The sequence below is a fragment of the Asterias rubens genome, chromosome 1 (genome assembly GCF_902459465.1).
Source record: "Asterias rubens chromosome 1, eAstRub1.3, whole genome shotgun sequence".
NCBI classification, from domain to species: domain Eukaryota; kingdom Metazoa; phylum Echinodermata; class Asteroidea; order Forcipulatida; family Asteriidae; genus Asterias; species Asterias rubens.
The window spans coordinates 29045433-29072659 of record NC_047062.1 but is presented as its reverse complement, the minus strand read 5'-3'; the positions used below and the strand labels follow the sequence as shown (position 1 = coordinate 29072659).

Below are 27227 nucleotides of genomic sequence, written 5' to 3'. Positions count from 1 at the left end.
TTGTTAACACTTACCGTGCAGTTGTACATATCCAGGGAGCCATGGGCACTGTGCGGTCTTCCATATCTGCTCGTGTCTTCTGGGTTTCCATGATGACCATTAGTATATTCCTTCCCTCCAACTCCTCTCAGTCTCTGCCTGTCTTTCAAAAGAGCATCCACCGATTTGGGTCTGGCACCCAGGCTCATTGCCGGATCTCCAAGTGGGTTGGCACAACCTGCTGGTGATGAAGTATCTCTTGGAGATGTAGACGCTCTTTGAGGAGCACTGGGGATGTTTCTACCCTCCTTTGGGTCAAACCTTGAGCGTGGTCTTTGGTAGCTTAAATTTTGCTCTGCTTTTGCAATCTCCGCTCTAGACTTCTCCCTCATGAGTCTCGACTCTTCAAGAAGTGCTTCAATATCATCTGTCTTTGGTTTAGTGGTGTCCTTGGGTAATTGTGCCTTCTCTTTGGATCCTGGAGTGACTAGTCTTGTTGAATCTGTCCCCAGCCATGAATCCTGCAGCAGTGCATCAATCTTGGCTCTCTCTGGCCTCTGAGTGGAGGTAGCCGATATGATGGTGCCTCGTAAATGTTGGAGAAACTTTCGCCGCTCACTGGGTCGGCATGTTGGTGATGGGGTTGTTGAGCTGGGTATCTCTGGAGAAGATCTCACTGGAAGGGTTGGGAGAACCGATTCAGATTCCTTAACAGATGGTGAAGGAGTAATATTTGTAACCTTTCGAGGCTTGTGTTTACTTGGGCTTGGTTCATGCCGACTAGCATCCAGGTCATTCAACAGTGGCTCACCATGACTTCTACTTCGACGATGCCTCATTGTTGTTTCAGGAGACTTCCACTGCTCTATCGGCAAGTCACCGTCCAGAAACTTCAAGAAAGCATCCGTTTCTCCCATGCCGTGCATCAGACTGGCCTCCATCAGCTCCACTGCTATGTCTCTCCTGTCTCCTACTCTAGTGTTTATTCCTCGAATGGATTCTCTAAGAGGCCAAGATGCTCCAAGTCTCTGAGCTTCCTCAGGTGATTCATCCCTCTCTCCACTGTCATCATTGATGGTACTGCTTGGTGATGCAGTCTTTTCATCAGTCTGAGTGAAGACATTGGTGGGTGTGGTCTGCGTCTCTGACTCGTGACTGTCTTCCAAGATGTTCCTGTACTCTTGGTGAACCCTGCTCAGGTCTGCCTCATCAGTTTCAGAGCATACAGCATCATCTTTCTCTGCCCCATTCCCTCTGTCCTCAATGAAGGAGAATTCTTGGTTCTCTCTTGGGCTTGCACTAAATATACCACTGCTTTGGGTTAAACTCTGATTAAGCATCTCTGCACCTTCTTTGCTGGCATCAATGATGTCTTCGTCTACAAGCTTTTGCTCTTTGATGACCTCTTCATAATTAATTATTGGGTAGGCTTGAACATCAATGGATTGTTCCCATCCACCTGGAATACCATTCCCGAGATTCTTCAATCTTGCCAAACTCTCTCCTGGCTTTTCAGATAAATCGGCTTCTAATGGCTTGTTCCCAAAACTCAAAGGCCAAGTATAATGTTGTGGCTTTGACAAGATGTCATTCTCCATACTATCAGGAAGGAATGGGTCTTGTACCTCTGTGACTGGCTCAAAACTGACTTTAGAATCTGGCAGGAAAATACCTTGTTTAGTTGTTGGCGGTTCATAATGGAACTTCTCGAATGGTCGACATTGATTTGAATTATCTGGCTGTTTAGGATCGGCCAAGGAGCTTTCTGAGTTAGGGTATGTATTAGTTGATTGAACTTGCTGCTTAGCGGTATTATTTTGTAGAGAGCTCAGCATAGACTCGGGATGTTTATTGATGGACACCTTCTCTCCTACTGCCTCCAATCCTTCATCATCAACAGGAATCATTCCATTAGATTTCATTTCCGACTCTTCAAGTTCTTTTTGAGAATCCTCTGTTTCTTTCGGAGATGAACTTGTGCTGCTGCTCCCAGACTCAGAGTCTGCGAGAAGCCCCTCCAGCTTGTCTGGTGAAATGAGTATACCCCTTAAGCAAAAGCAAGACATTTGCTCATTTGGTTCATCCATGTCTTCTTCTACCTCTACTTGATCATCAACTTCTACTGCAGCAGGTATACAAGAAGCAGGTGCTGAGATTGCTTTTGGGGGTTCTTTCGAAATGGATCCAGAAGAGGGAACTTCATCTGCTGAAGATCCTGGAAGAATGAAACTATCGATCTCATCATCAACGAGTGCTGCTAATTCAGGTTCTGTGTCATCTTCAAAGTCCGACTCGATGCTTGATGTTTCAGCAATGACACGGTCAATGTTCTCATTGGTTTTCTTGAGAGCTTGCAAGTCTTCATCGTCACTGTTCTCCAAATCGAAGCTGATGTCAGAGAAGGTTGGAAATAAAGGCCTCTCATGTTTCACGTTATCATGCTCTTCTTGTCTGGCTTCCTTGTCTGTATTTTCCCCACAATTGGTTTCTTCATTTTTCTCAGTTTCTTCAGCCATATTAATCTCTGATTCACTTTCCTCTTCCATTTTTGACAGCGTGTTTTTGATTTCGTCTGAGATTGGACCAAGATGCTTTTTCTCCTTCAGTACAAGCTCAGTCGGGGATAAAATCTCATGAACTGTACGTACACTAGGGCTGGGTTTCTCAAATGCTTGCCAATCAGTTCTCATTGAGTTCTCAGGACCTGCAAAAGATTTTGATCGGTGGCCAACCAAAACAGACATTGATGGCAACTGACCCTGAAGCTTATCATTCTCCTGTTGGGCAAGGTCTTGCTGTGCTTTGAAATTATTGATTTTTACTTTTGAAGTGGATTCATCTTGCAGCTTTGCAAACCTAAAAGCTAACGGGTCTGAATCTGCACAGCAAATTGCCTCTCTCTGGATGCTTTCAAAAACTGAGGGCACAAATGATTCCGAAAGGGGGCTTTGATCTGATGATTTCATGTCCGCAACTTCCTCTTTAACAGTTTGAGATGATGGGGAGAGCCTGGGTGACTCTATAGTGTCATACGATGAGGTCTCATCAAAATTTGGAATAGGAGATGGCTGTTGTAAGATAATGTTTACATAAGAGGTCTTTCTTCTGGATGGTGATCCTTGATTGTCTTTAGTGTCTTGCACAAGCTGTGACACTTTACTTGCAAATTCCTGAGATTCCATATTATATGTGCATTCCTTATTCACCAACTCATTGACAAACTGCAGAGTCTCTGGGAAGGCATTTCTGTCATTTTCACTATCAGAAGAGGCACTACCCGTCTGAACAGGGTCAGCCTGACTAGCATCCTCACCTTGGGTAATGATGAGACGATTCTCATTGAACTGAGGGGTAACACTGAGCTCCTTGGGAGAATGTCCTAAACCGTCAGACTTTTCACTCTGGTTTCTTTGACGGAGCCGAAGAGCGCAGTCCATTGCCCTCTTAGCTGCCTGCTGAGACTTGAGAGTTCTCCTCCTCAACTCTTCCAGCAATATCTTCTCCTCATCATCAAACTCAAGACAAGACTCGTTCTCCTGTGGTTTATTTGTGGAGTCAGGATGAACAGGAGAGATGACAGTAGGATTCTTTAATTGGGACTCCGGTTGCGATGGAGTTGCATTTACGTCACTTTTCCCTAACCTTTGGATTCCTCTAGAGGCAGGAAGTGTCTCTGCTTTCTGGGATTGTTTGTTTGGGTAGTCATTTATTTCAGTCGAGTCTGACTGGTCTCCTTTGTTATCTGTTAAGCGAACAGATACAACAGTTTCCTCTGGATGCAGCTTTGGCGATATGGCATTTTGGCGACTGACAGTGGAATCAGTTTTGTCATTAATACTGCTGCCAGCATTGCTTATGTTGTTGTTAGTCTGTGTATCCTTTTGTTGGTGAAAGATGGGTTCATCCTCTTCCATAAAAGTGACATTGCTCGTCTGCTGTGCTTTTGATTGTTTTGGAGTGGTTTCAACAATTTTAGTTAGCAACTGAGAGGCAGTCAATTGAGCTAATGGTGTGATACATTCTCGAACAGTATCTACTTCATCCACATGTGGTTCTTGTTCTATGTCTGGTGACATACTTGTGTATGCATTAGCTTTTTCACTGGCAACATCAGTCATAACTGCTGCATCTACTTTACAAGCCTGCTGGTCTACAATGGCTTCCACTGGAGATGTATTGGTGGATGCAGTAACCAGTCTCGGCTTGACAGCATCTTGTTTGAGACTTCTGAAATGTGCTACCCCTTTTGAGAAGATCTGTATGAGTTCCTCGTCTGTGCTGTAAGACCTCTGAGGGGAGAGGCCCATCACCGTGGATAACTGTTTCAAATCACTCAAGCTTGTATCACCAGCAGCGTGTTCACCTATAACCTGGAGCGTCTGTCCATGTTCAGGGGCCTTGGCTGATTCATCAGGATCGAGCAACTTCTCTGCTGATGGATTCGGATTGGAGCTTGCAGAATTACTCTCCTCTCTTATTGGCTGAAACAAGGAGCTTGTCCTGGAAGGGTTGCTGGAGAGATTTTCTTTCAATGCTGGCCAGGTGATTGGTTTATCATTGTGTAATGCAGCTGTTTTTGTCAAGTGATCTTCATGAGGTTCAAGCAAACAGATTTCCGGAATGTCACTCGGCAGACTGGTCTGATCTGGACAAGCAACACTATCAACAAATGATTTAACAGTGTCTCCATTTTGAATAACCAACAGTTCTCCTTCCGTCGAAGGCGACAGTCTATCGGCTCCATGACATGGTTCAATCAAATGAGCTAGAGGCACAACTGTTTCACTTTCTTCTCTTTCTTCATTTTCGTTCTCATTATTAATGTGGGGCTGTACCTCATCAGTCTTTTCCAAAATAGACAAATTAATTGGCTCATCTGAGAGAACTTTTGCTGTTTTCTGGACAATTTCAATGACCGGTAGCAGCATTGCCACTTCAGATATAACTGGATCAACAACGTGACTCTCAGAATAAAGATCCTGTTCAACATTTGACTGCTTATAAGTAGGACTGCTCTGAACTACAATATCATCCACCCCTAGACCATCCACTGCTGGTATCACAGAGATTTCAGCCAAATTTGAAGGGAAGTCTACATCTTCTTGGTTTAGAATGACTGCCGTTCTATTCACAATAGTCTCCGTTTGCAACATAGTCAAAGGCAACAACATGGATTCATCATCCACTTTGCTTCTCTCTTCAGTTACTCTGTCAGTATGGTCCTCAAAGATCTCAGGAAGATTTTCCAGAGACAGTTTTGTTCGTAGGAAATCGTTGTCAAGTGTAATGCTTGATAAAAGTTGTGGAAAGACAAGTTGGCTTTCGGGCAGCTTGGGTCGATAACTTGAAGACGGGGAAAACGTTGCTTTTTGGTTATCATCATCCTCATCAGAAGACAGTTGACCTTTAGGCAGCGTGACAGCTTCAGAAGTACAAGCTGGTCTCTTCAATGAACTATTTTTATACGTCAAAGCTGTCTGAGTAACTGTGTTCGCCAAAGATCCTCCAGTGAGTGAAGTGGGAAGAGCACCGTGGGAGTCAGTCCCGGATGAAATTTCTGAAATTTCCACAAGACTATCAATGTCCTCTTCAGTTAGGAGATCTGTTTGTGTCGACTCATCATATGTAATGATCCCTGATGATTCTTCCTCACTGTAATACTCCACGAGTTTGTCACTTTCGGAGCCAACATCGACCTCATCATGCGCATCTTGTATCTGATCCTTAGAAGGCATGAGTAGGAAGGGCTCTGAGTTGACAGGAGATGACGGCCCTGATCCTTCTGATGATGTCTCACCGAATGATTCCCAGTTGCCACCCAAGATGCGGACAAGCATGTTTAACTTAGCCTTTGTGGCAGTGTACTCTTTGCCAGTCAGTGGCTGCAATGGTTCAGCTACAGATGCAGAATCTGTCTGCAGGTGCTGGCTCTGCGCTAAGTGGACTTCTTGGGGAGAGGTATGCAGCGATTCAACCCATCTCTGCTCCTCTTCAGGTAAATTCTGAACAGTGGCTGTCCTGAGCTTTGCCAAGCTCACAGGTGGCTCATCAGAAAGTTCACTGTTCAAGTTTACATCTGCAGTATGTGAAATGATGCTGTCAGTATGGAGAGATTCTACTGCCTGATCAAGATCTGTGTTTTCATCAAAAGGTTCATTAGCCTCAAGAAAAATATCCAGCTTTGTTTTTTCCGGTGGGCTTTTTATGGTAACCTTTACTTCAGGTTCATCAACATCTGATGATGACAAACACTCCTCAGAAATGGTAGGCAGCATACATTCCATGGAGCTGCGGGAACTTAGACTTTGCCTGTTCTTGGGAGAGGTGTCATTCTTGTTCTCATGGTTTTTATAGGTGTCCTCATCACTATCATCACTAGAGCTCTCATTATCGATAAAATAATCATAATCGATATCATCATCAACGTCGTCATCATCAGCTGCGTCACTACCACTGAGCATGTCTAGTTGCATTTTGAATGATGTCATCTCCGACATCACGCGCTCAGCTGTATCCATGGCATCATCTACAGGTGATTTCTGGTCATCGGATTCGCTCTCAACCTCATCAAGATCAGGGGTTGATTTTCCAGAGTGTAACTTCTCATGAAACACTGCATCAAGCTCATCTGGTTGGTCATCGATGCTCTGGAATAACAAAGGGCTCACCAATGGGCTCATAACCTTGGTGTGGCTTTGCTCTAGGAGATCAATGTCAACTCTGAATGGCGTGCTCTGCCTGGTAGCAGCAGAAGGTATCAACAGACTATTGAGAGGAGTTGGTTGGATGCATTCCTGCCTGATCTCCAATGCAGTCTGGTACAGTGTCAAATCCTGGGCACTCTGAAAAGATCCTGTATCCTCATCACTTCCTTGATTTATTTGATCCAAAGACAGCACCCGTTCATCAAACTGTTCAATTGTTAGAAAATGCGTTGCATCTAGCTGACTGGAGAGTTCTTTAAGCTCTTCTAATAATGACGGGGAATAAACACTAGAGTGAGCTTTCTCTAAGTGATTTGAAAGTGAACGTGCTCTCTCAATTATCAAAGGTGTATCTTGTCCAGGAAGTGAAGAGCCAAGCTTCTCTGACAAACATCTAAGCTGTTCAATAATCGTCAGTTCCTCGGTGCTACTATCTGGGCTGTCACTATTCAGAGATCTTTCTCTTAGAGTTTCGCGAAACCTTGGACTGTTTTTCTTTGAAGGTGGAGAGTTTTTTTCTAATTCTGACTTTTGGTACAAGTCCTCTATTTCTAATGCAGATGGTTTGACGATGAAAGCGTTTAGCAGAATGCGGAGTTTGAGTAACTCTTCTTGCATTAGTGGGGTATTCACTTCAGTTGCAATTTGTCCTCGTTTCAAGACTAAATTCTGAGTTTCGTCTGCTTTTGATTCCACTATGGCACCATCTGGTACCATATCTTCTCTTGGTTCTAATGTGTTGGTTTTAATAGATACACCAGGAGCCTCTGCGTTAAATACATTTTCACCGGTTAAACTTGTTTCAGGAACCAGCATATCCATGACTATTGGACAACCCAAGGAATGGTCTGAAAATATCTCTGGCTGTACGGCCTGAATAGTTTCAGGGTTCTCTGCTGTAATTTCAATGACATCAGAAACAACTTGTGCATCCTGGAGATTTGGCTTTTCCAGATTGGATACTTCGGAATCTTTTAAGATTTTAAAGGGCAACTGACTATCCTTGTTGGGTTTAGAGTCATCAGTCCCATTAGGTGTAGTCAACAATGTCTGTGCATGCAGTGAACTGTCAATGCTATCATCTGGACTTTGCCATGTTGTCGCATTATAAGAAACTGGCGATTCGCTCTTCTTAATGCCTTTCGAAAACAAACTGCCATCTAATGGTATATCAGAATGACATGTCGGTGGGCTCGTTATTTGAAGTACAGCCTCTTGTGATAAGTGGCTACAGCCAGAGTTTATTGAAGAGCTTGTCCTATCTACTTGCTTCTCTTCTCTTTCCTCAGGTAGATGAGTCTGCATACTTGTCAATGGCAGGGTGACTGCTTCCAGTGAGGCTACTTCAAGTGGACCTGTAGAAATGAGACCTTTCTTGATAATTTCTGCTTTGTGTTGACTTGTACATGGTTCACCGTCCTCAACAGTAGATGAAAGAGTATGAGGATGAAGTTCTGGCTCGCTTTCTATCTCGTTTGCTTTCTTAGAATTGCAGGCTAATGAAGGCATCTTACTGCCTTTCTTGTCGACTTCATTCGAGTCAGATGCGAACACCAAACCACTATCATCGTCTTTGTTTTCATTTTGTTTAATGAAGTGATTCACATCCTCTGCTAAGGAGTCTCTCTTAGGAACAATTTCCACGTTTGAGATGGGAACGTTTGATTCAACCATCTGAATGGGCGAGCTACCTTCTTTACTCTTGCCCTCAAAGCTGTCTCTGGGCGTTATTCCAAGTAGCTCTGCCGAGTTCTGCATAGTTGCTGTCTGATTCATCTGGAGAGTTTCATCAAGTTGGTCATTTGATATCTCTTTGAATGTAAGGTTACCTGACTCTGCCATATGTTCATCACCTGCTTCTTCATCGTCTTCAAAAAGACTCAACTCTGAACTCTGGCCAAATTCATTCTCCAGGATCTCGAGTGGCTCAATGAGACTTTCGCCACCATCAATGAATATCCCTTCATTATCATCTTCATTGGAATCGCTTGTGTTACTTAAAGAGCCCCAAAAGACTGACTCTACCAGTTCCTTGGGGCTTGGTAAAGGCTTAAGAATTAAGTCTGTTGGCGTAGCAGGTTTATCCGACAGATCTGGAGGATCACTTACTCCGTCACTGATCAGGGCAACCTCATCATCAGGGCTTCTGGAATGTAAAGATTCTGAACAGGAAAAGTCACCTGTTGCACTTGAACTTGAAAGAGAACTTGAGAAAGGGCTGGTCTGGCCTCTTGGTTCGACAACTTCATCTTTAGATTCTCTTAAAGGATAAATAGAAATAGCATTCTCAAAATCTCCTCCTGAAGGAGCTTTGCTGAAATTTTGTGGTCTTTTATCCTTTTTGAACTTCACAGGTGTTCTTCGTTTTTTAGGTTTCTTGCCAGATTTTTTAGCTGGAGGTGAATGCTCCTTTAATACATCTGGTTTCCTTGAGGCCCTCTTTGTTTTCTGCCAAACTGTAGAGCGAACCGGGGGTGCATCTTTTGCAATAAAAGCCTTCTGATCACAAGGTGCAATGTCTTTGGGCTGAGCTTCTTCCATGGTCATAGCAGGATTTGACGAGCAGTTTGATTTATCTAACCCACTGCTTTTAACTCGAACAGGGAATAATTTTTCTGCATTAAGTTCATCAGCGACAGATTCCTCAGGAAATTTGACAGCCGTGCTATTGTTGTTATCTTGTTTTGATTCAATGTCTTTCTTTGCAGTTTGGGATTTGTGTTCTGTTAAGGGTATGGTTCTAGGTGCATATTCCATTTCCAAATCAGGTAGGGGATCCGTTTTTAAAGTTTTCGCATCAACATCAGATTGCTCTATGTTCAACGGATGCAATGTCTCAGGCACTTCAACATCTGTCTGAATGTTGGAATCACTACCAGCAGAAATAACAGCATATTCCTTCTGCTGTTGTTCTCTGACGTTGTTTTCACTTGGACTGGGTGTTGTAGTCACATGTTCCGATAGTGGTGCCTCAAATGAAGTCACTTCATCCAATCCTATTTCCACTGGAGTTGTTTGGCAGGATCTTGTTCTTTCCTTCCTGGAGTTTGTTTTGTTGTTGTCGATGAATTCCACAGGTGTTTGGCTGTTATCGTCGTTCATTTCTTGCTGCAACCACACATCAAAGTTTTTATCCAGGTCGGGTGTTAATACAGTTGGCCTGGTATCAAGAATGCTGCCGTTCAGAGGCTGGTCTGAAGACACACTGTTGTCATCTGTTGACACACCAGAGTCACAAACTGTTAATTCCATGGATGCACATGATGACGCAGTGTCTTCAACTGGTCTGGACTTAATCTCTTTGACATGATTATTTTCATTGGCAGTGAACTGATCTGGATGCAACTCCACTGGAACTACCTGATCGTCACGGCAATTGTCAACATCCTTTTCATTGGAATGATCAGAGACATATCCACTTGGAGTTTGCATGTACTTGTATGGGGTTACTGTGCTAGGGTCTTCTTTAGCAAGGATATCTGATGTCCCAATCTCTGAATCTGAGTTATGTTTGGCAACATTATCTCCACAAGTATTCAGCAAGTTGAGCTGTAATTCTGGCTTAAGAAGTATGTCCATTTCCAAACGATTGTCATCAAGGTTTTTCTTATCCACGGAAAAGCCTTGCTTCCTTCTCCTTTGAGGCAATTCCTCATCCTTGAGACTGGAGTCATCTTCAAGACTATCAGGACGGCACCCCTCCAAGGAATCTGGGTAAGACTCGTCAGAGTCTGACAAGATCTCTTCAAGTTCTCTTGAGAAACTATCCGGTGAGGTAACATCAATGTCTAAGACGGCTGCAGGAATTGTAACAAGGTCCTCTGATGGCTCTGAGCAGCCAATGGCAGGTTGCCGCTCAATCAAAGGCCCTTGTTCATGCTCCTGTAGAATGCTACCAACATCCAATGGAATCACTTCTTTAGAGTCCTTAGTCTGATGAAATGGCTCTGTTTGTACATTCTCAGTTTCATCGCCTACACCAACAAAAAAAGACACTGCATTTTCGGTGGATTTTGATTTCAGTTTCTCAACAGCTTTAGCAATGGGTTTCATTATATTGGGAAGGGATTTTGGCAAATGTTTTTCTTTCTTCTTTTGGTCTTTAACATTTTCTGGTTTTCGTCTCTTTGATTTTTCTATTGCACTTTCTGATGATGGGGTTTTAGTCCGTCTAGGTCTTCTGGTCTGTTCACTTGACGTCTTTGGTTGGTCTTTTGCACTTAATTTTGTATCAGTTTTAGTTTTGGACGGTGGATTTTTACTTGGGGATTGAGAATCTCTTTTTCTCTGAGTTTGTGGTTTGACAGGACTTTTGCTTTCTGCTCTTGAAGTTGATGGAGAACCATTCTCCTTCTTCACAACATCTTGCTTCCTCATGGCAGGGGTAATACTCAAATTCTTACTATTATGAAGAAATTTGTCACCTGCAAGTCTAGGACTAACACTTTTAGTTCTCAGTTTTGACTTGGAGTCTCTTGATGGGCTGCGAGACAAAGGCAGTGTGCCGTCAGCCTTCTGAGGTTTGGAATGTGCAAGCTGGCCATTAGATTGGTTTCTCCTGGCACTCACATTTTGAGCTCCATCTGTTAAAGATCTTTGTCTCCTCTGGGGATCTTTGACATCTTGCTTAGTTCTTTCCCCGGAAGTTTGACCATCCAGGTAGGCCTGCTGTTGCTTACGATGCAAGAAATCAAATTTCGGTGCTGGTTTTTGATACAGTCTTGAAAACACAGAGTTTGAGTTCGGTTTTGCTTTTGGTTGAGGTGTTCTCACTTGGGTTTTACTGGGCACAGAGGGAGTGTTCACATTTTTACTTTGAGATGATTTTGTAGTTCTATGAGGTAGGGATTCCTGTGAGCTCGTTTTGTTTTGAGGAGGACACACTGTCTGTGTAGTTCGAGGAGTACCATCTTCCTTATCTGATGAGTTTGATGCAGCTTTACTGCTGGCACTGTCAGTATCACTCCGACCCCCAATAGGGCTCACTCTGCCCCAGCCAATCATGTCTCTAATCTCATCATCCTTGCCGTTAACCCCATTGTTGGTGTCATCTTCCCACTTCAACGAGGAATCCAGTGAATCATTAGAGGCACTCGCGTATCGATCACTGAAAGACGGAAGGCACTCAATCTCATGGAGTCTTCTCTCCTCTTGCTCAATGAGTCTCAGGGATGCTGAACGCTGTCTCTCAAAAGCTGCTTGCCTGCGCTCTAACACTGCTTCAGCTTTCCTCTGCGATTGTCTCTGGACTAACTCCATCTGGGTCAATCTCTTGCGGTCAACGTCCAGCAATGATAGGTCTGTCGTCTCCTCTGTTTCTTGGCAGATGACCGGTGAGAGTGCTGCTGAAACTGAAGCTTTCCTTGTTTGATCTTTTCTCAGGGACTGACACTCCTCTTCCAGCTGCTTTTGACCTTGTATAAAAAGAGAACAGAATTTTTATTTTATTTCTTTCAACATGTTTACTCCTCCATTACCCAGGCAGGCAACTGTAACTTCACCAAAACAGAGGAAATACAAAATTTCAAGGATTTTATAAAGTATTTTTCAATTTTGAATGGTAAAACTAAGATTGAAAAAAGAGGAAATCATCTGATCCGAGGAAAAGTTGCATGCCTGCTATCCTAGGGTATAAATAAGGGAATCAATGTGTGGTGAAGAGGTTTTCAACTCTGGTTTAATCCCAACGAGGCCTGGTCTTGATATTTTTACCGAGACGAAGTCGAGGTAAATTATAAAGAACAAGGCCTCGGCGGGTTTAAACAAGTAGTTGAAAACAGATTCAACACACTTTGATTCCCATTCATAAATACCTTTTCGGTTAAAAACATCATCACTTTTTGGTCAAAAAGTAAAATAAATGCAAAAACTCCTTATAAGGGAATGCTGTGGGCGTCGCACGTGATGTGGCACAACTGTTTCAGCTGTTGCTCTCGACCAATTGGAATGAAGAAACTGTCTTATAAGAACAGGTGCAAGGTCGCGTGTCACGCCCATGAATTAACACTTTTTACCGGTCATAAACAAAGGTTTATACTCACCCACGTGACGCGCTCTCCACCAATGGGAAAAGCGAAACTGTCTGAGGGAATTTATGAATGCAGAATTAAACAAGCGCTCAAGGTTACCCCCCCCCCACCAAAAAAAATACCTTTAAAAAACCAGGAGTTAAGCTATGTTCAATTTTGCATTCATCACTAATGAATTTCACCCTCCCCTTTTTGACTGATCACCTGTGATCTACATGTTTCTGAAAAAATATACCCATTATCAAATTCCCAAAGAAAACCAAAATCAACAGATTTGTTAGATCCTCACCTTCCTCCTTCTCCCTCTTCAGCGTTTCTCTCATTTCCTCCAAGTCTTGCTCCGTATCCTTCTTCACTTTCTCATGCTCCTCTCGCAATCTCTCCAAGAGGTCTTGCTGCTCTTGTATCATCCTCTGCTGCTCCTCATAAGCTACTTTCATTCTCTCCTCCTCCTTCTTATGAGCTGCTTCAACCACACGTTCCTTGTCCTCAAGCTCCTTCAGACGTTTCCTAAGGAGAGATAAAAAAGTCGTACGTCAATGATGTGTGATGCTACTAACTGTTTCTCATTGCTGATTGTGAAATAACCAGGTTCCAATTCATAGAGCTGCTCAAGCAGGGGAAAAATGTGAGTAACTACCCAGTGGATATCAAGCGGCCACGAGCTGCTTGTACCTAAATGCCAATAGCTGATGATACAGAAATGATTGTTCTCTGAAGGGTTAGTGTTATGTCTTCTTCTGAGAAGAATTCTTATAGAACTTACCTGGTGCTTTCTACTTTGTCAGCTTTTATCTTGTGTTGTCTCTCCAGTTCAAGCCTGTAAAAAATTCCAAGCAACATTAATATTTATTTCAGATATTGAAGGAATAGGTTTTCAGAAGCATTGGTTTATTTTTTACGTATATTTTCTCAAAAATCATTTGAAATGGCTTGAGAAGGTAAATGCTTTGACACGCAAACAATGGGGGAACTTTGGGACGCTAGGTGGCGGCATAATTACCAGGTAAAACCATTGTGCGGATTACGTAAACAATGGAAATTTACCTGGTAAGTCTGCTGCCATCTAGCTGTCAAAATTATCCCATTGATATTAGTGTGGCCTAAATTAATAACCCAACCAGTCGCTTCTGGAGGTTCTATTGGCTTGATAAGGTGACTCGCACATAAATCTACTCACCCTGGATTGTACATCATAATTGCCGACACTTCTGGTGCGGTATCCAGACTTCTTCCTCTCACTGTGGGACTATCCCTGCTCTCAGGCGGACACTCTCTACTCAAGGATAATGTGTGTAGTCTGGAGCCTTCCTCCATGACAGCCTAACAAAAAACATTGTTTTCATAGTTAAATCAACAGAACATGTGCATCATTTCGGTGCTTTCAAATTCAGAAGCGAGCGTACAAAAATTACAGCATTTTATTAAACCAGTCTCATTTTACCTGTTTTTCTTTTCACAAACTGCAGTAAAAATAATTGTGCATTTATAACATTTTAATGACGGAATTCTTCCTTTATGGAAGGGAAACCAGAATGTTGCATACTTAGTCTTCTTAAACTAAGGAAACTGTATATTTAACTTTAGGTGTCTTCAGGCGAAGTCTGTTTTCTTGTTAAAGTTGGTGGAGAAAGCAACCAGTGGGAGGACAACAACTTTTTAAGGATGTTCATGTAAAAGTTTTCAACAAAAAAGGAGATATATTTGGTACCAATATTGTACCATTTCTTGACAACAGTTTTTGCTTTTTACACCCAAGATGTAGCAACTACTTCTAAGTAACATCAAAGTAAAACTCAATGAATGCAATCTATAAGAATGAGACTGGTTTAAATCTAAGCTCTATTGCACCAATATAGGCGCAACACACCAGTAGCTGCAAAAGTAACAGAAGCATCATGATGAAGGAGCTCAAATCTTTTCAACAGAAACATTTTCAGCAGTTTTGTTTACAAAATGATAAACAACTGAAAATGTACTACAGCTTCTATCGGCGCAGTAAAGATGAAAAGCATGATTCAGAAAAAATTATGTTTGAGCAAATTAAAACACAGATGTCCTTTGAAGAAAACCTATTTTGTTTTTGTCTTATCCACAAATAAACACATTATATGTGAAATTACAAATAAAACATACCTGTAAAACGGATTTGTTATATATTCAATTAAAATTTTTTTTTTATAGAAACAGAATTTTTTTAATAGTGCAGAAGACAGGCATTAAGCATGCATGGATTAATGTATGCAAGTTTAGTAAAGTGCGTTTAGTAAACAATATGCAGTGCCAAAGCAGTGTTAGTAAACAAGTATACAAGCCAACGGCAATTAACATAAAGCACACAACCATGTGAGATGCAATATTTAAAAAGTGTAAAGCAAATGTTACAAACAGTAAAATAAAGCTTATCTTGAAACCATATCACAAAATCATGTGAACAACAGACTTCAATTTGAGGTCTCAAGCACATGTAGTACATTATAATCCTTAGTACATTGTACATGTAAATAAATAAGAATGACGCTGTGCTTTTGCAAGCATGATGAGGACATATAAAAAAGGAGTTGGCTAGCATCCTAACTATATAACCGTAAAAAGAATGTCAGTCCAAAGGTTTCCTTGGTTTTTTATTTTATTATTTTAAACACATCACAAGAGATGAATAATGGGAAAGGGCTTAAGTCCTAGCATTGACCTGTATTAAATATGTGCAATGCCATGCATTTAAAGCCGTCAATTACATTTTTCCCCTTTAAATCCCCACCCCACAGTAGTGTGGGTGGGTCTACGAGCGAATACTTACCTGTAGAGCGAATACTACAATTGCATTGTTCCCTATGCCGGCAGGCAAATAGCTAAGAGTTTTACACACAATAGCGCCCTCAAGAGTCCCATCCCCAACGCCCTGTGACATGCGCAACACGTCGGCGTCCTCTTTTTCGTCAAGCGATACGCGCCTAAGTACTCAAGAACCACTCGTATAGTGGGGTAGGAGGGAGGGTGCTCTACAGGTAAGTATTCGCTCGTAGACCCACCCACACTACTGTGGGGTGGGGGTCTACTTCACTCTACTTACCTGTAGAGCGAATACTACAATTGCATAGACTCGCACCGAGTAGGCGGTGGGTATACGCAGGCTATCGTATGTCTACAGGGGCGTAGGACACGGGGCGTGCCTAAGAACCCCAAGGAGGGCCCTAGACTGCCCGCCGGTAAGCGGGCGCCAAGGGGCCAGAGACGGGCTACGCAACAGAGGGCCGGACCAGGGTTAACAGGTCGGTCCAAGCGCGTGGAACCGCGAGAACGACGCGCGCGGCCCTGGGGGCCCGCGAATCGTGCGCAAGACCTTAGGGGGGTATCGCCATTATGGGGTAAAAACATAATAGGTACACCTCGTTAAATGTCCAATGCACATAGGTAATATATAAATTATTACATGTATAAGAGAGGAAAGTGGACTCACCAGTTAGTGTTTCTGGGAAGCTTGACTGGCCGTCTTCAGCACTTCTCTCCCGGCTCTGCCGTCTGTCTGGAGGACATCCTTCAGGTAGAGGTCGCTGAAGGTGTTAGGACACTTCCAGCAGGCCGCCTTGGTGATATCTGCTAAGGGAACCCCTTTAAAGAAGGCCCAAGAGGCGGATACCCCCCTAACATCATGCGCCCGAACCGTATTCTCGGTCGCCGGCCAGCCGCCCGGCACGGAGCGGATGGCAGTCACGATCCATCGTGAGATGGTGCACTGTGACGCCGGCCGAAAGGGCGGTGTTGTCGTCACAAACAGCTTTTTATGGTCCGTACGAAGTGACTTCGTACGATTCAAGTACCACTTAAGTGCCCGGACGGGGCACCACAGTTTGTCCTTCGCCTCTGATGAAAAGGACTTGATGTCCGGGACAAAAATGTCCGGGGGCGTGAAGGAACTTGACTGGTTCTTTGTTAAAAAGCCGGTCGTGGGGACCAGGCGGACTCCGCCTGGTTCCCATCGGATATGTCCGGTCTCTACCGACAGGGCGTGCAGCTCACTGCGCCGTCGCGAAGTAGCGACGGCCAGGAGAAACGCCAACTTGACTGAGAGCTGTAGGAGTGTGGAGCAATCCATAGGCTCGTAAGGAGGCCCTGCCAAGGTTGACAGAACGTCAAACAGATCCCAAGACGGGACGAGTTTGCGTTCTGGGGGACGGGTGACAAACATCCCCTTGATCAACTGGCTAAGGGCCCCGTTGTCTGAGACGGTGGAACCGTCTGGGAATCCGGGGTGGATCGCGGCGACGGCTGATCTGTAATTTTTGACCGTACCAGTCGTCAGGCCGCTATCTAGGAGATACACCAGGAAGTCCCCCACCTCCCCTACAGAAGTATTGGTAGGATGGAGGGATTCCCGGCCACACCATTTAAAGAAATGGCGTAGTCGGCTGTTGTATACCTTCCTGGTGGAGGCCCGTCGTGACTGGGCTGCGATTGTTGCAGCCCGTTGCGAAAGGCCTGCTGAGCGGAGGGATCGCGTGACAGCACCCAGCACGTCAGGTGAAGATCCCCCGGAGCCGAATGGGCCATCCCCGAACTGGGCTGGTACAGGAGATCCGCTCGCCCTGGTAGGATCACCGGACGGTGGACCAGTAACCTGATGAGTCGTGGGAACCACGGTTGCCGGGGCCAGAACGGGGCTATGAGAAGGACCCGGCAATCCTCTTGCTCGATCTTGGTCAGAACCCGAGAGACGAGCGAGATGGGTGGGAATGCATAAGCCAGTAGGCCGTCCCACTCTACTGATAGAGCGTCGATCTTCCATGCGTTGGGGTCTGGGCCCCTTGCGCAGTAGATCGGCAACTGGTGGTTCGCATGGGAGGCGAACAGGTCCACGTGTGGTCGGTCGATCAAGTGGAAGAGCGACCGAGCCACCTGTGGGAGAAGGGACCACTCCGTGGGGGCAATCCAGCCCCTTGAGAGAGCGTCGGCTGTGACGTTCTCTACGCCCGGAATGTACACTGCTGATAGTGCTGTTCCCCGCTGTGTGCACCAGTGGATGAGGTCCCAGGCCAGTGCACACAGGCGACCCGACCGGGTGCCCCCCTGGTGATTGATGTAGGCCACGACTGTGGCGTTGTCGCATCTCACCAGAACCGCACGGTCCCTGACATCCGACTGGAAATGCCGTAGTGCGTTGGAGACTGCCAACATTTCCAGGACATTGATGTGGGCCGATCGGTGTTCGGAACCCCACACGCCTGCGATTTGACGCGGGTGGAGGGTTGCCCCCCAGCCGAGGAGTGACGCGTCGGTCGTGACGGTCACCGACGGCGGGGGCGGACGAAAGGCCCGGCCCTGCGAGATGTTCGCATCGGCTAGCCACCAGCGAAGGTGGGGGACTAGCCAGGGCGTTGTCGGCACCAGGTGGTGGATTTGGTGACGGATGGGCCTGTAAAAGGAGAGCAGGTGAAGTTGGATGGGCCTCATCCTCAACCTGCAGAAGTCCACCAAATCCACCATGCTGGCCATAAGGCCCAACAGTCTGAGCCAGGCCAGCGCTGGGGCCACCACTGCTGGGAGGAAGAGAGAAACGCACTGCCGAAGGTTCAGTAGGCGTTCCTCCGAAGGGCGGGCCAATCCCCTGCGCAGGTCGAGAGACGCACCCAGAAAGGTGGGAACCTGCGAGGGGATAAGGTGGGATTTCTCGGTATTGATTATAAATCCGAGGTCGGAGGTCAGGCGCCAGGTATATTGGAGCGCTGCCTCCGTCTCCTCCCGAGAAGGGCCCACGACCAGCCAGTCGTCCAGATATATAAATATCATGATGCCCCGCCTCCGCAGTGCCGCCCCGATTGTCTTTGCAATGCGGGTGAACACCCGCGGTGCGGTGGAGAGTCCGAATGGGAGCACCACAAATTCGTACAGGGTATCGTTGTATAGGAAACGTAGGAATTTGTGGTGCTCCGGCCTGACTGGGACGTGTAGGTATGCGTCCTTCAGGTCGATACTCGCCGCCCATGCGGGTGGCACTATGGAACTCAGTATAGTCCTGAGCGTCTCCATACGGAAACGCTTCGGACGGATGAACTTGTTGAGGGGTTTTAAGTTCAAAATCGGGCGCCACACGCCAGCCTCCTTCTTGGGAGTCAAGAAGAAGGTTGACATGAAGCCCGTCTGAGTCCCAGAACGGGGGACGATACGCACCGCCCCCTTGAGGAGGAGGGCGTTTATTTCCCCCTCGAGGGAGCGGCGCTTTGCCAAGTCGGACGGCACGGGTGTCGGCCGGCTGAGCATGTCCGACGGGGGGGTCCTCGTAAACTCGAGCGCGTAACCGCGGCCGATTGTTTCGAGGACCCACCGGTCGGAGGTCACTTGCCCCCAGGACCCCAGAAAGTTCCGGAGGCGGCCCCCCACGGGTCCGTCGGTGGGAGGCCGCGCGGAGTTTGTCAAGTCACTTGCGCCACGCCCCGGTATAACGGGGGGCGGGCGCTCGGAAACCACGACCCGACTGGGTGCGTGGTTGGCCAGGTTGAGTCTGTGGGTAACGTGCGCCCGCCGTGTTATCGGCGCGGCCACGAAAACTGCCACGGGTCGCCTTTTGTTGGCGGCGGCGGGGGATGACGAATGAAGGTTGTTTCTTCGCCTTGTTACCCACGGCTTTAGGCGGGGCGTTGGGCTTTTTCAGATTGATTTTGTCCGTGGCTTTGAGGCGCTTCGCTTCAGCCTCCATGGACGTCTGAAACTGCCCAGAAAATAAGTCGACGCCGGTGAGTGGTAGATCGTCGAGGCGTTTACGCGCCCCGGCTGATGGTAGGAAAAGTGCATCTAGCACATTGGCGCGGCGTGACGTCGTCGCCAGGGTCGTGATCTTAGTGAACTGGTCGAGGATGGAACAAAGACCGTTGTCCAAACAATGAAGGGCCGCAATCATCATGTCCGCCGGCACCATGTTTTCCTCGTCGCACCCCTGCTCCAGATATTCTGATAGGAGCAGGAGAAAGGATGTTGTGCGCATACCCATGCGTGCCGAAGAATCCATTTTCCGGGCGACGTCCTCCAATTTGCCGCGGATCTTGTCCGCAAACGGAAGCTTGGAAGATGATGATCCCCTGTCCGCGATCAGCTTGTCGGAGGCTGAGTCTGGCAGAACGGGAGTGGCGAAATATTTCTGAAAATCCGCTGGAGGGAAACGGTAATACGGCTCCGTACGTTTGGAGTACGGGGTCCATTTTTTTGTTCCCATTACCCCATCCATCCTGTCGCTGCACACCCGATCCAAGGGCATCACCGGGAAGGGTTTAGCTGCGCCCGTTGCGGGGCCCGCCCTCTTTTTGAACGATTGGCGTTCGTCGGAGGGGGGTTCCGGCTCACAGGGGAGATTCATAACTCTTATCATATCTCTCTGAACCAAGCGTAGCTCGGTCTCGGAGACTGACAATCGTTGAATGGAGGTGACCAACTCGTCCTCCTCATTGGCCGAGTCGGCCGAGTCGGAGGGACGAGATGTCATCGAAGAACGGGATTCCGAACCGGCATCATCACGGCGCCCATGGTCGGATTCAAAGGCCGCCGACGGGTGCAGGCTGATGCATGGCGGGCCTCCCTGAGGGGGTCCCCATTGGGTGGTAGCCAGCCGCCCCTGAACGTATGGGTTAGCGGGCAGTTGTGGCAAACCCGGGGGGGAATCCGGCGCACGGCTAGCCGTGTGGGGGAGTCCCCGTTGGCCCGGCGCAAGCCACCCATGGCCGTGCTGACTGTGGGGCACCGGTTCGGTGGCCAAGTCAGAGGGGCCTTGTCCACCACCCTCGCGACGACCCGTAATTGAGGCCGCGAGGGTGTGAAAAGCTTCCAAAAATTCCTCCCTCGAGATCGGGTCCCCGCCCTTGTGACGTTTGTCACGGTGGGGGCGACCAGAGGTGGAGCCGCTCGAGCTGGGGCTACGAGGGCGGGCTTTCTTGCCCTTTTTGGAGGGGCGTCCCCGAGCAGACTCCGTTGTAGTGTCGGAGGTCGGCTGCGGGGCGGGAATACCCGAGCAGCGGGTAAACCCTGAAGTAGAGGGCGACCCTTCGGAACGTAGCGTTCCGACGGGGCCCCAAGGGGTCTGTACCCCGTTGCCAATCTCTTTGGCGACCGCCATTGCCCCAAGCCCGATAGCGCAGGCTGCCTGGTCGGGGCGGCGGTATAAAAGGCCATCCCTGGGCACCGCGGTACTTGCGTGTGCACTGTGGGGGGCCGGGTGCACTGAGCCGTGGAGAGGTAATTTCTCCGGCTGTGCATGCCCTGTACCCAGCCCTGGGTGCACCGAGCCGTGGAGGGGTACCCCCTCCGGCTGTGCGTGCCCCGCTGGCTGGCCTGGGATCGATGGGGCGGGCCCCGTAGTGGAGTCCCGCTTACCAACTCGTCCCTTTTTGGGTGTCGCCCCGGTACTGAGCGATTTTTTGGCCTTACCGGGGCGTTTCCCCTTCTGTCGGGCGGATCCCGGCGGAGACGGCGAGACCGTAAGGTCCCCCGCTCGGCCGGTTACAGATCCGTCAGCCCCGGCAGCCGGCTGTGGCTGAGGGGGCTGACTGGGAGATTGCTTTGGCGGCGACGTAATGTCACCGCCGCAATCCCCCGAGGACTCGGGCTGTCTCGGAGGGATGTAGGTCCCACCTTCAACGACAAACCCTGTCCTCCCCGATTTCTTATAACTCATAATTAACTCACTTCAAGAAATTCACACAACTCTACAAGAAATTCTCTTACAGACTATCCTTTATTTTCTATCGGATATCTGTCTAAATTACACTCTTATAAGCTAAAAGGGGCAAAGAATCTACCTCAATACGGACAATTCACGTACTCACGTCCGCTGTCTTTGCCGGCTAAGAGAAAAAGAGGACGCCGACGTGTTGCGCATGTCACAGGGCGTTGGGGATGGGACTCTTGAGGGCGCTATTGTGTGTAAAACTCTTAGCTATTTGCCTGCCGGCATAGGGAACAATGCAATTGTAGTATTCGCTCTACAGGTAAGTAGAGTGAAGTAGACTCTACATGTATCATCAATGACTGCAGACAAGTCATACACAAGTTCCAAGCTGGTTTCTAAAACTTTATTTTGGCTGCAATTTGAACACCCATCAAGTGTCAAACTCTTTGCTCTATGGTGAAATACAGCCATTGACACTGCTGAAGAACCCTGTGGATTTATTTTCTTTGTTAAGGATGCTAACCAATTTGTTTCTTTATTTAGCCCGATAGCTGCGTGCAACTTACAGTGATGTTATTATGAACTCGGAGTGTTACACTGTTCTTCCGAGGCTGTGTAAGAAGGGAAAACAGGTTCCTTAGTACAGCATGCATTAGTAACATGCTGTTTGAGCACAGGGAAACATACAGTAGTAAACATATGTGTTAAACCTGGTCTGAGACTGTCCAGATGGGGGCATTCGGAGGGTCCAGTGTGGGTTCGGTAGATCCAGGGTGGGATTAGGGGTAATACATGTAGTGCTGAGTGCAGGGAGGGTCTGAGGGAGTGGTAGTTGGGGATAGGAAAGGTGTCGCAGGGTAGGGTGGCAGATTGGGGTTTAGGGTTGCAGGTGGGGGTAGGTACATGTACCATTAGGTATGAGAGAACAAAAGTTGATGCAGAGAAATTAATGAAAGGAGGACGGGTTGATACTGGGTTGTGGGGAAACAGTAGCAGTTGTTGTGGGAATAGATGGCCGCTGGACAGAGTTGGAATTAGGAATAGTGGTCCATTACTTTAAAATATTTGCATAAAAGGGTATACGAACCACCCACAAGTTTAAAGAGACATATAAACAGAACAACCAAATCCTTTTGGTTGCAAGACACAGGCACAACTTTCTTAAATAATCAACAACCTCAACAACACAACTGAGAAACTAACACTAATTTTTTAAAATTTTGCCAACTTAACCAAGTTTACAAAGAAATCTCAACAAAATCTATTATAAAAAGTGAGTAAATTTATAATATCTTGAGAGTTTCAACAAGCAATAGTGGACTCTCAGAACAGGAAGGAAGTTTCTGTTTTACATGTAGATATGGGAGGGATTATTCCAGGGAAAACCCACACAGTCAGGTAGGGACTGAAAACCCAATCCACATAGTGCCCCCAGTGTGATTTGATCTGAGGTCCTAGAAGTGGAAGGCGGGGAAAGATATCACTAAGCCAACCCATCCACCCAAATCAGTTGGCTTCCCACATAAAGGTGTGTGATGCCAACATTTTGGTAAGCAAATATTCACTTTCATAGTCTTTATTATGACAAAGTATTTTTAGGCACACCGTAGGAGCAACGAGTTGTTTGGTATCTGAGGTAATAATGTCTGCTTTGGTGATTTTGATGAAAGCCTTGTTGCACTCTACGTGTTATCAAAACATTGACACAATGCATGACTTGACACTAATAGTGGAAACTGAAATCATGAACCGTGATGTTTGCCTTCTGTCAGGCTTGCTGAATGTTTTGTTGTGTTTCTTTGAAACTACTTTGCAAAACTTTTCAGTGAAACTCTTTGTGATGAATGGAAATATTGGATTGATTAATGTTCTCAAACTAGTGCAGACTAGTTTTAATCTATATGACCATGTAATCTTTGTTTATAAATAGAGTGACCCTGTACACTCCATGGCCTTGCCTGGCAGGCAAAATACTTTACTGTTCCGATGGGAAATGTTACATTTTGTGTCACAATTTCTCAAGAGTTACAAAAGTAACAGCTGAACAAGTTTTTATATATTATGTCCCCTTTCTGTATATCAAAAGTTAAACCAGATAGTGCAATCTCCGTAAAATAATATAAGCTTTTATGTTTTTGTCCTTGAGCTTTGAACAAATCATGCCTGCAGAAAGTCCAGGCTCTGAGGCTCGTTTGTAAATACGTGATGTCGCAGGGTACATGGTCTATTGCTATGAATGTAAACATGAGTCTAGTGCATAGTCTATATTCATTGGTGCTCTATTCTGAATAATTCTATGATTCTACCACTGCAATATTCTGTCCCAAAAAAAAAGTTTGTCAAATACACTCTGATGACAACATATCATTCATATAATGGGTTTTGGTTTGGGGTACATGTACACCATGTTTAGCACACTCTGCATTATGAGGTGGAAAGAAATGAAAAAGACTACAATATACTTTTTGTACAATGAAGATCTAAATACTTTACATTACCATTAGGTCTATATATTCAATACAGTGCAGTTCCTACGATGAACTAGATCAGATAAACACTACCATACCAACATGATGTACCCCTGAACCAAAATCCATTATCCTTCATGCTAAGTCTAAAATCTTAAGTTTCGCCACTCAACAGTCATGCTCAAAGGAAGGAGCTTTCTATATCACTTTTTGTTCCCGCTGAAATAATTGGTTTTAGTTTTCCTCACAGTTTTTCACCGAATTGTGAAAGTTTTCTCTGTAGATGTTATGATATTTTACAAAGCACAGCAGCGCACATTGTTGCCAATCAAACAATGCTGGATTTCTTAATACACAAAGCCATTGTGGAAACTGCATTCTGTTACTTGGGCTCTCTTTCAAACAAATCTCAAAATCTCACCCTAGTTTTAAGTTTCGGGTAATCAATGTGTTATGCTTAAGCAAATTGTTTTGTAACAGGCACATACATGTACATGACACATTCAATGCTCACTCAATAGTAATTTTGTCTCGTGCAGACAAACTTTTTATCAGACAACTGTCAATCATTTTCAAAATAGCAGGCACTCCAAAAGTTATGAATACAAATGTTTAATTATTTGTAATCATTATTCATTAATTACTCACACGTCTTATTTCCTCCACATCCGTGGGTTTGATCGAAGACTGGAAACAAAATATAATCAGTTGAAAAAAGTTTACAACCAAATTAGCTCTCCTAAGTTGAGTTAAAATCAACCAACATTTAACAGACAGAGTGTTAGGTGCAGTTTTTCTGACTTAGTGCTTTTTCAATATTGAGATTGTTTGACATTTGAGGTTAGATTTTCCAGTGAAAATAGTAGTAGTATAGAATGTCTCTATCAATGAGGACATTTTCACATAAATCAGATAAAGTGTGAATAGGGGGAGAGATAAAATAGAGTAATGATAAGAGTTACACACTGGTTTTTTTCTTCAAATTTGTCCCCAAAACAAAAAACATTTCATTTTCATTTATTGTTAGCTGTTAAACAATGCTTTTTCCGTAAGTCAAATAATGATTTCTTCTTTTCAAAACTGATATGAAGACTCTATTAAAATCCAATGATTGATTGCAAAGATGATATTGATAAATTACTGAAAAATTGTAGTGTCAAATTATAATCTTGTAAAGAGTTTGGCCTATGCGATATATGTGTTCAAATATGAAAGTGCAATCTGATAACATCAGTTGTTAATTAAACACTTTCACTGGGTATACATCTAACCATGGATTTGCCTTCATCTATTATCTATAAAGAGTTGACTACACTCTTACTAGTGTTGACTGAATACTTCAGTGTACTATGTAGAGAGTGATCAATCCATTATGGAGGGCTCACCAGCTGGTGATGCAGTCCAATATTAAATATTAAAAAGGGAGCACAAAAATCTCAAGCACTGAGCTATTTTTTGTAAAATGGTAAAGTGAAATGCATTTAACCTCAGCTGTCATTAGATTAGCTTCTGTGCAAGTCAGTTTTAATTGGCAAACTAAAAATTAATTCGTTTGTGCTACTTTTGCATTTTGGCATATACATGCAACTTCTTCGATCAACTATTTTGGGGAAAATACCTTTGTAAATAGTGGGGACAGAGAATCAAGTCAATTTTTGTTAATGCTACTTTTGCATTTTAGCATCTACATGTACATGCAGTTTTTTTGGTCAACTATTGTGTGAAAGATATCTTTGTAAATATTGAGAAGAAAGATTGTTTAAATTGGATTTAGGAAGTCTATAATGTCTATATAGGCAAAATATTTGGTAATTGTAGAATGACATGGGATATTTTTATGTGGAAAGAAGAAAATGAAAGAAAATCTGAAATCACAGGGCCTTTTCCAAACAGCGGTTTGTTCTACAGCTCAGGCTTTGGGCTCCATTATCAATTTTGGAGCAGTGAACATTTGTGTATGGTGTTTCCAACATCAAGTGAAGCCTGGAGCCATAAATGGAGCCTAAGCCGAGGTTTTGAAAATACCCAAGAATGCTTTTGAGTTGGACATCATCAACAGTTCCCAAAACTATTTTAAACCCTTTTGAGACATTTCACTCCTGTATAATTATCACCATACACCCAGACAAGACTGGTAGTTTTACTACAAACTTCTTGGTTGAATGGAAGTAAGTAAATCATGTGGCCATTTGTTGCCTCCATTTGTGGCCTCCATTTATGGCCTCCATTTGTGGTCACCATTTGTGGCTGCTTTTGGGCATTTTGGCCGACGGCCACTTATGGTCTCAAAGTGGTTAAGAATAAAAGAAACATTGCTTCTCCAGCAGTCCATTTTGAATGACTGTTAAATCAAAACGACATGATCGAATGATATTACAACTGGCAAAAGGTTATTGATGAAAAATTAAGTTGTTAACTTAAATAACAGATGGTGAAATGAGACACACTGATTGTGATTAGATAGAAATCTACTCACGGCTCGTTTTTCCCTCAGTCTAGCTGCCTCTGCAGGGTTATTGAAACGGAACATGTTGGTCTTCCCAAGAAGAATGACAGCACCTGAACACCAAAGACAAACACAAAAGCAATATTGTGAATGTAGTGCACAGCCACATCATATAAACCCTTTTTATGTCAATTTTGTATACAACAGATAGCAGTTGAGGTTTTTAGTCAACTAAAGTAGGGTTTCATGAAAGAAGTTCATCAGGCTGGTAAAACATCAACTTATTAAATGAACTCTCTACAAAACACAGCCAATACCTCATGTAATTTTCGTTTACGTTTCGACTGGTATCATTAGTCATCCTCAGAACGATGCACACTCTCACACATATGGGACCCCCCTCATACCCAAAGTTCCACCCAGGGGAAGGACACAATAGGCCAAACCACCATCCAGTGGCCGTAGCAAGAAACGGTGCCACCAACCGACTGGTGGTGAATCATTCTGAGGATGACTAGTGATACAAGTCAAAACGTCAAAATTACATGAGTATTGGCTGCTGTGTTGTGTAGAAAATTCATTTAATAAGTTAAAGTAGGGTTGTTCAACTAGTTGAGATCTTACCTTGGCTAAGTGGAGTTGGTTCATGGACATCATTACCATTGACTGCACAAGCTGCTGGTCCTACTGGATGTAATGTAACTTTCCCTGATTGGTTAACAATCACTGCGTGTTGACACTCCACCCCTGGTCCCCAAAGCACTGAAAGCAAACACAAAATAAAAGTTAATCAATCAAGTATTTCTGAAACCAAAATCAAGTCAAGAAGAGTCTACAACAACAAACTAATAATATAGTAATAAAACACAAGAGAAACTGACTGGGTAAGTTTTCACTACATTTGATATGAACAAAGCAACAATTTACTCGAGCAGGACTTGAACCTAC

The 27227-nt window shown here is 45.0% G+C and overlaps 1 protein-coding gene across 1 annotated transcript in view; it reads right to left on the bottom strand.

Annotated features, from left to right (window-relative positions):
- The window catches only part of LOC117306956 (microtubule-associated protein futsch-like), an 80476-nt gene that overhangs the window by 8021 nt on the left and 45228 nt on the right, over positions 1–27227 (bottom strand). Inside the window, exons 17-24 of the mRNA XM_033791559.1 lie at positions 26904–27041; positions 26310–26392; positions 24482–24520; positions 21932–21976; positions 13893–14035; positions 13479–13532; positions 13002–13222; positions 15–12097 (exon numbers count right to left, since the gene is read on the bottom strand). Coding sequence (XP_033647450.1) covers positions 15–12097; positions 13002–13222; positions 13479–13532; positions 13893–14035; positions 21932–21976; positions 24482–24520; positions 26310–26392; positions 26904–27041 — 12806 coding nt within the window. The remainder of the gene's footprint in view (positions 1–14; positions 12098–13001; positions 13223–13478; positions 13533–13892; positions 14036–21931; positions 21977–24481; positions 24521–26309; positions 26393–26903; positions 27042–27227) is intronic.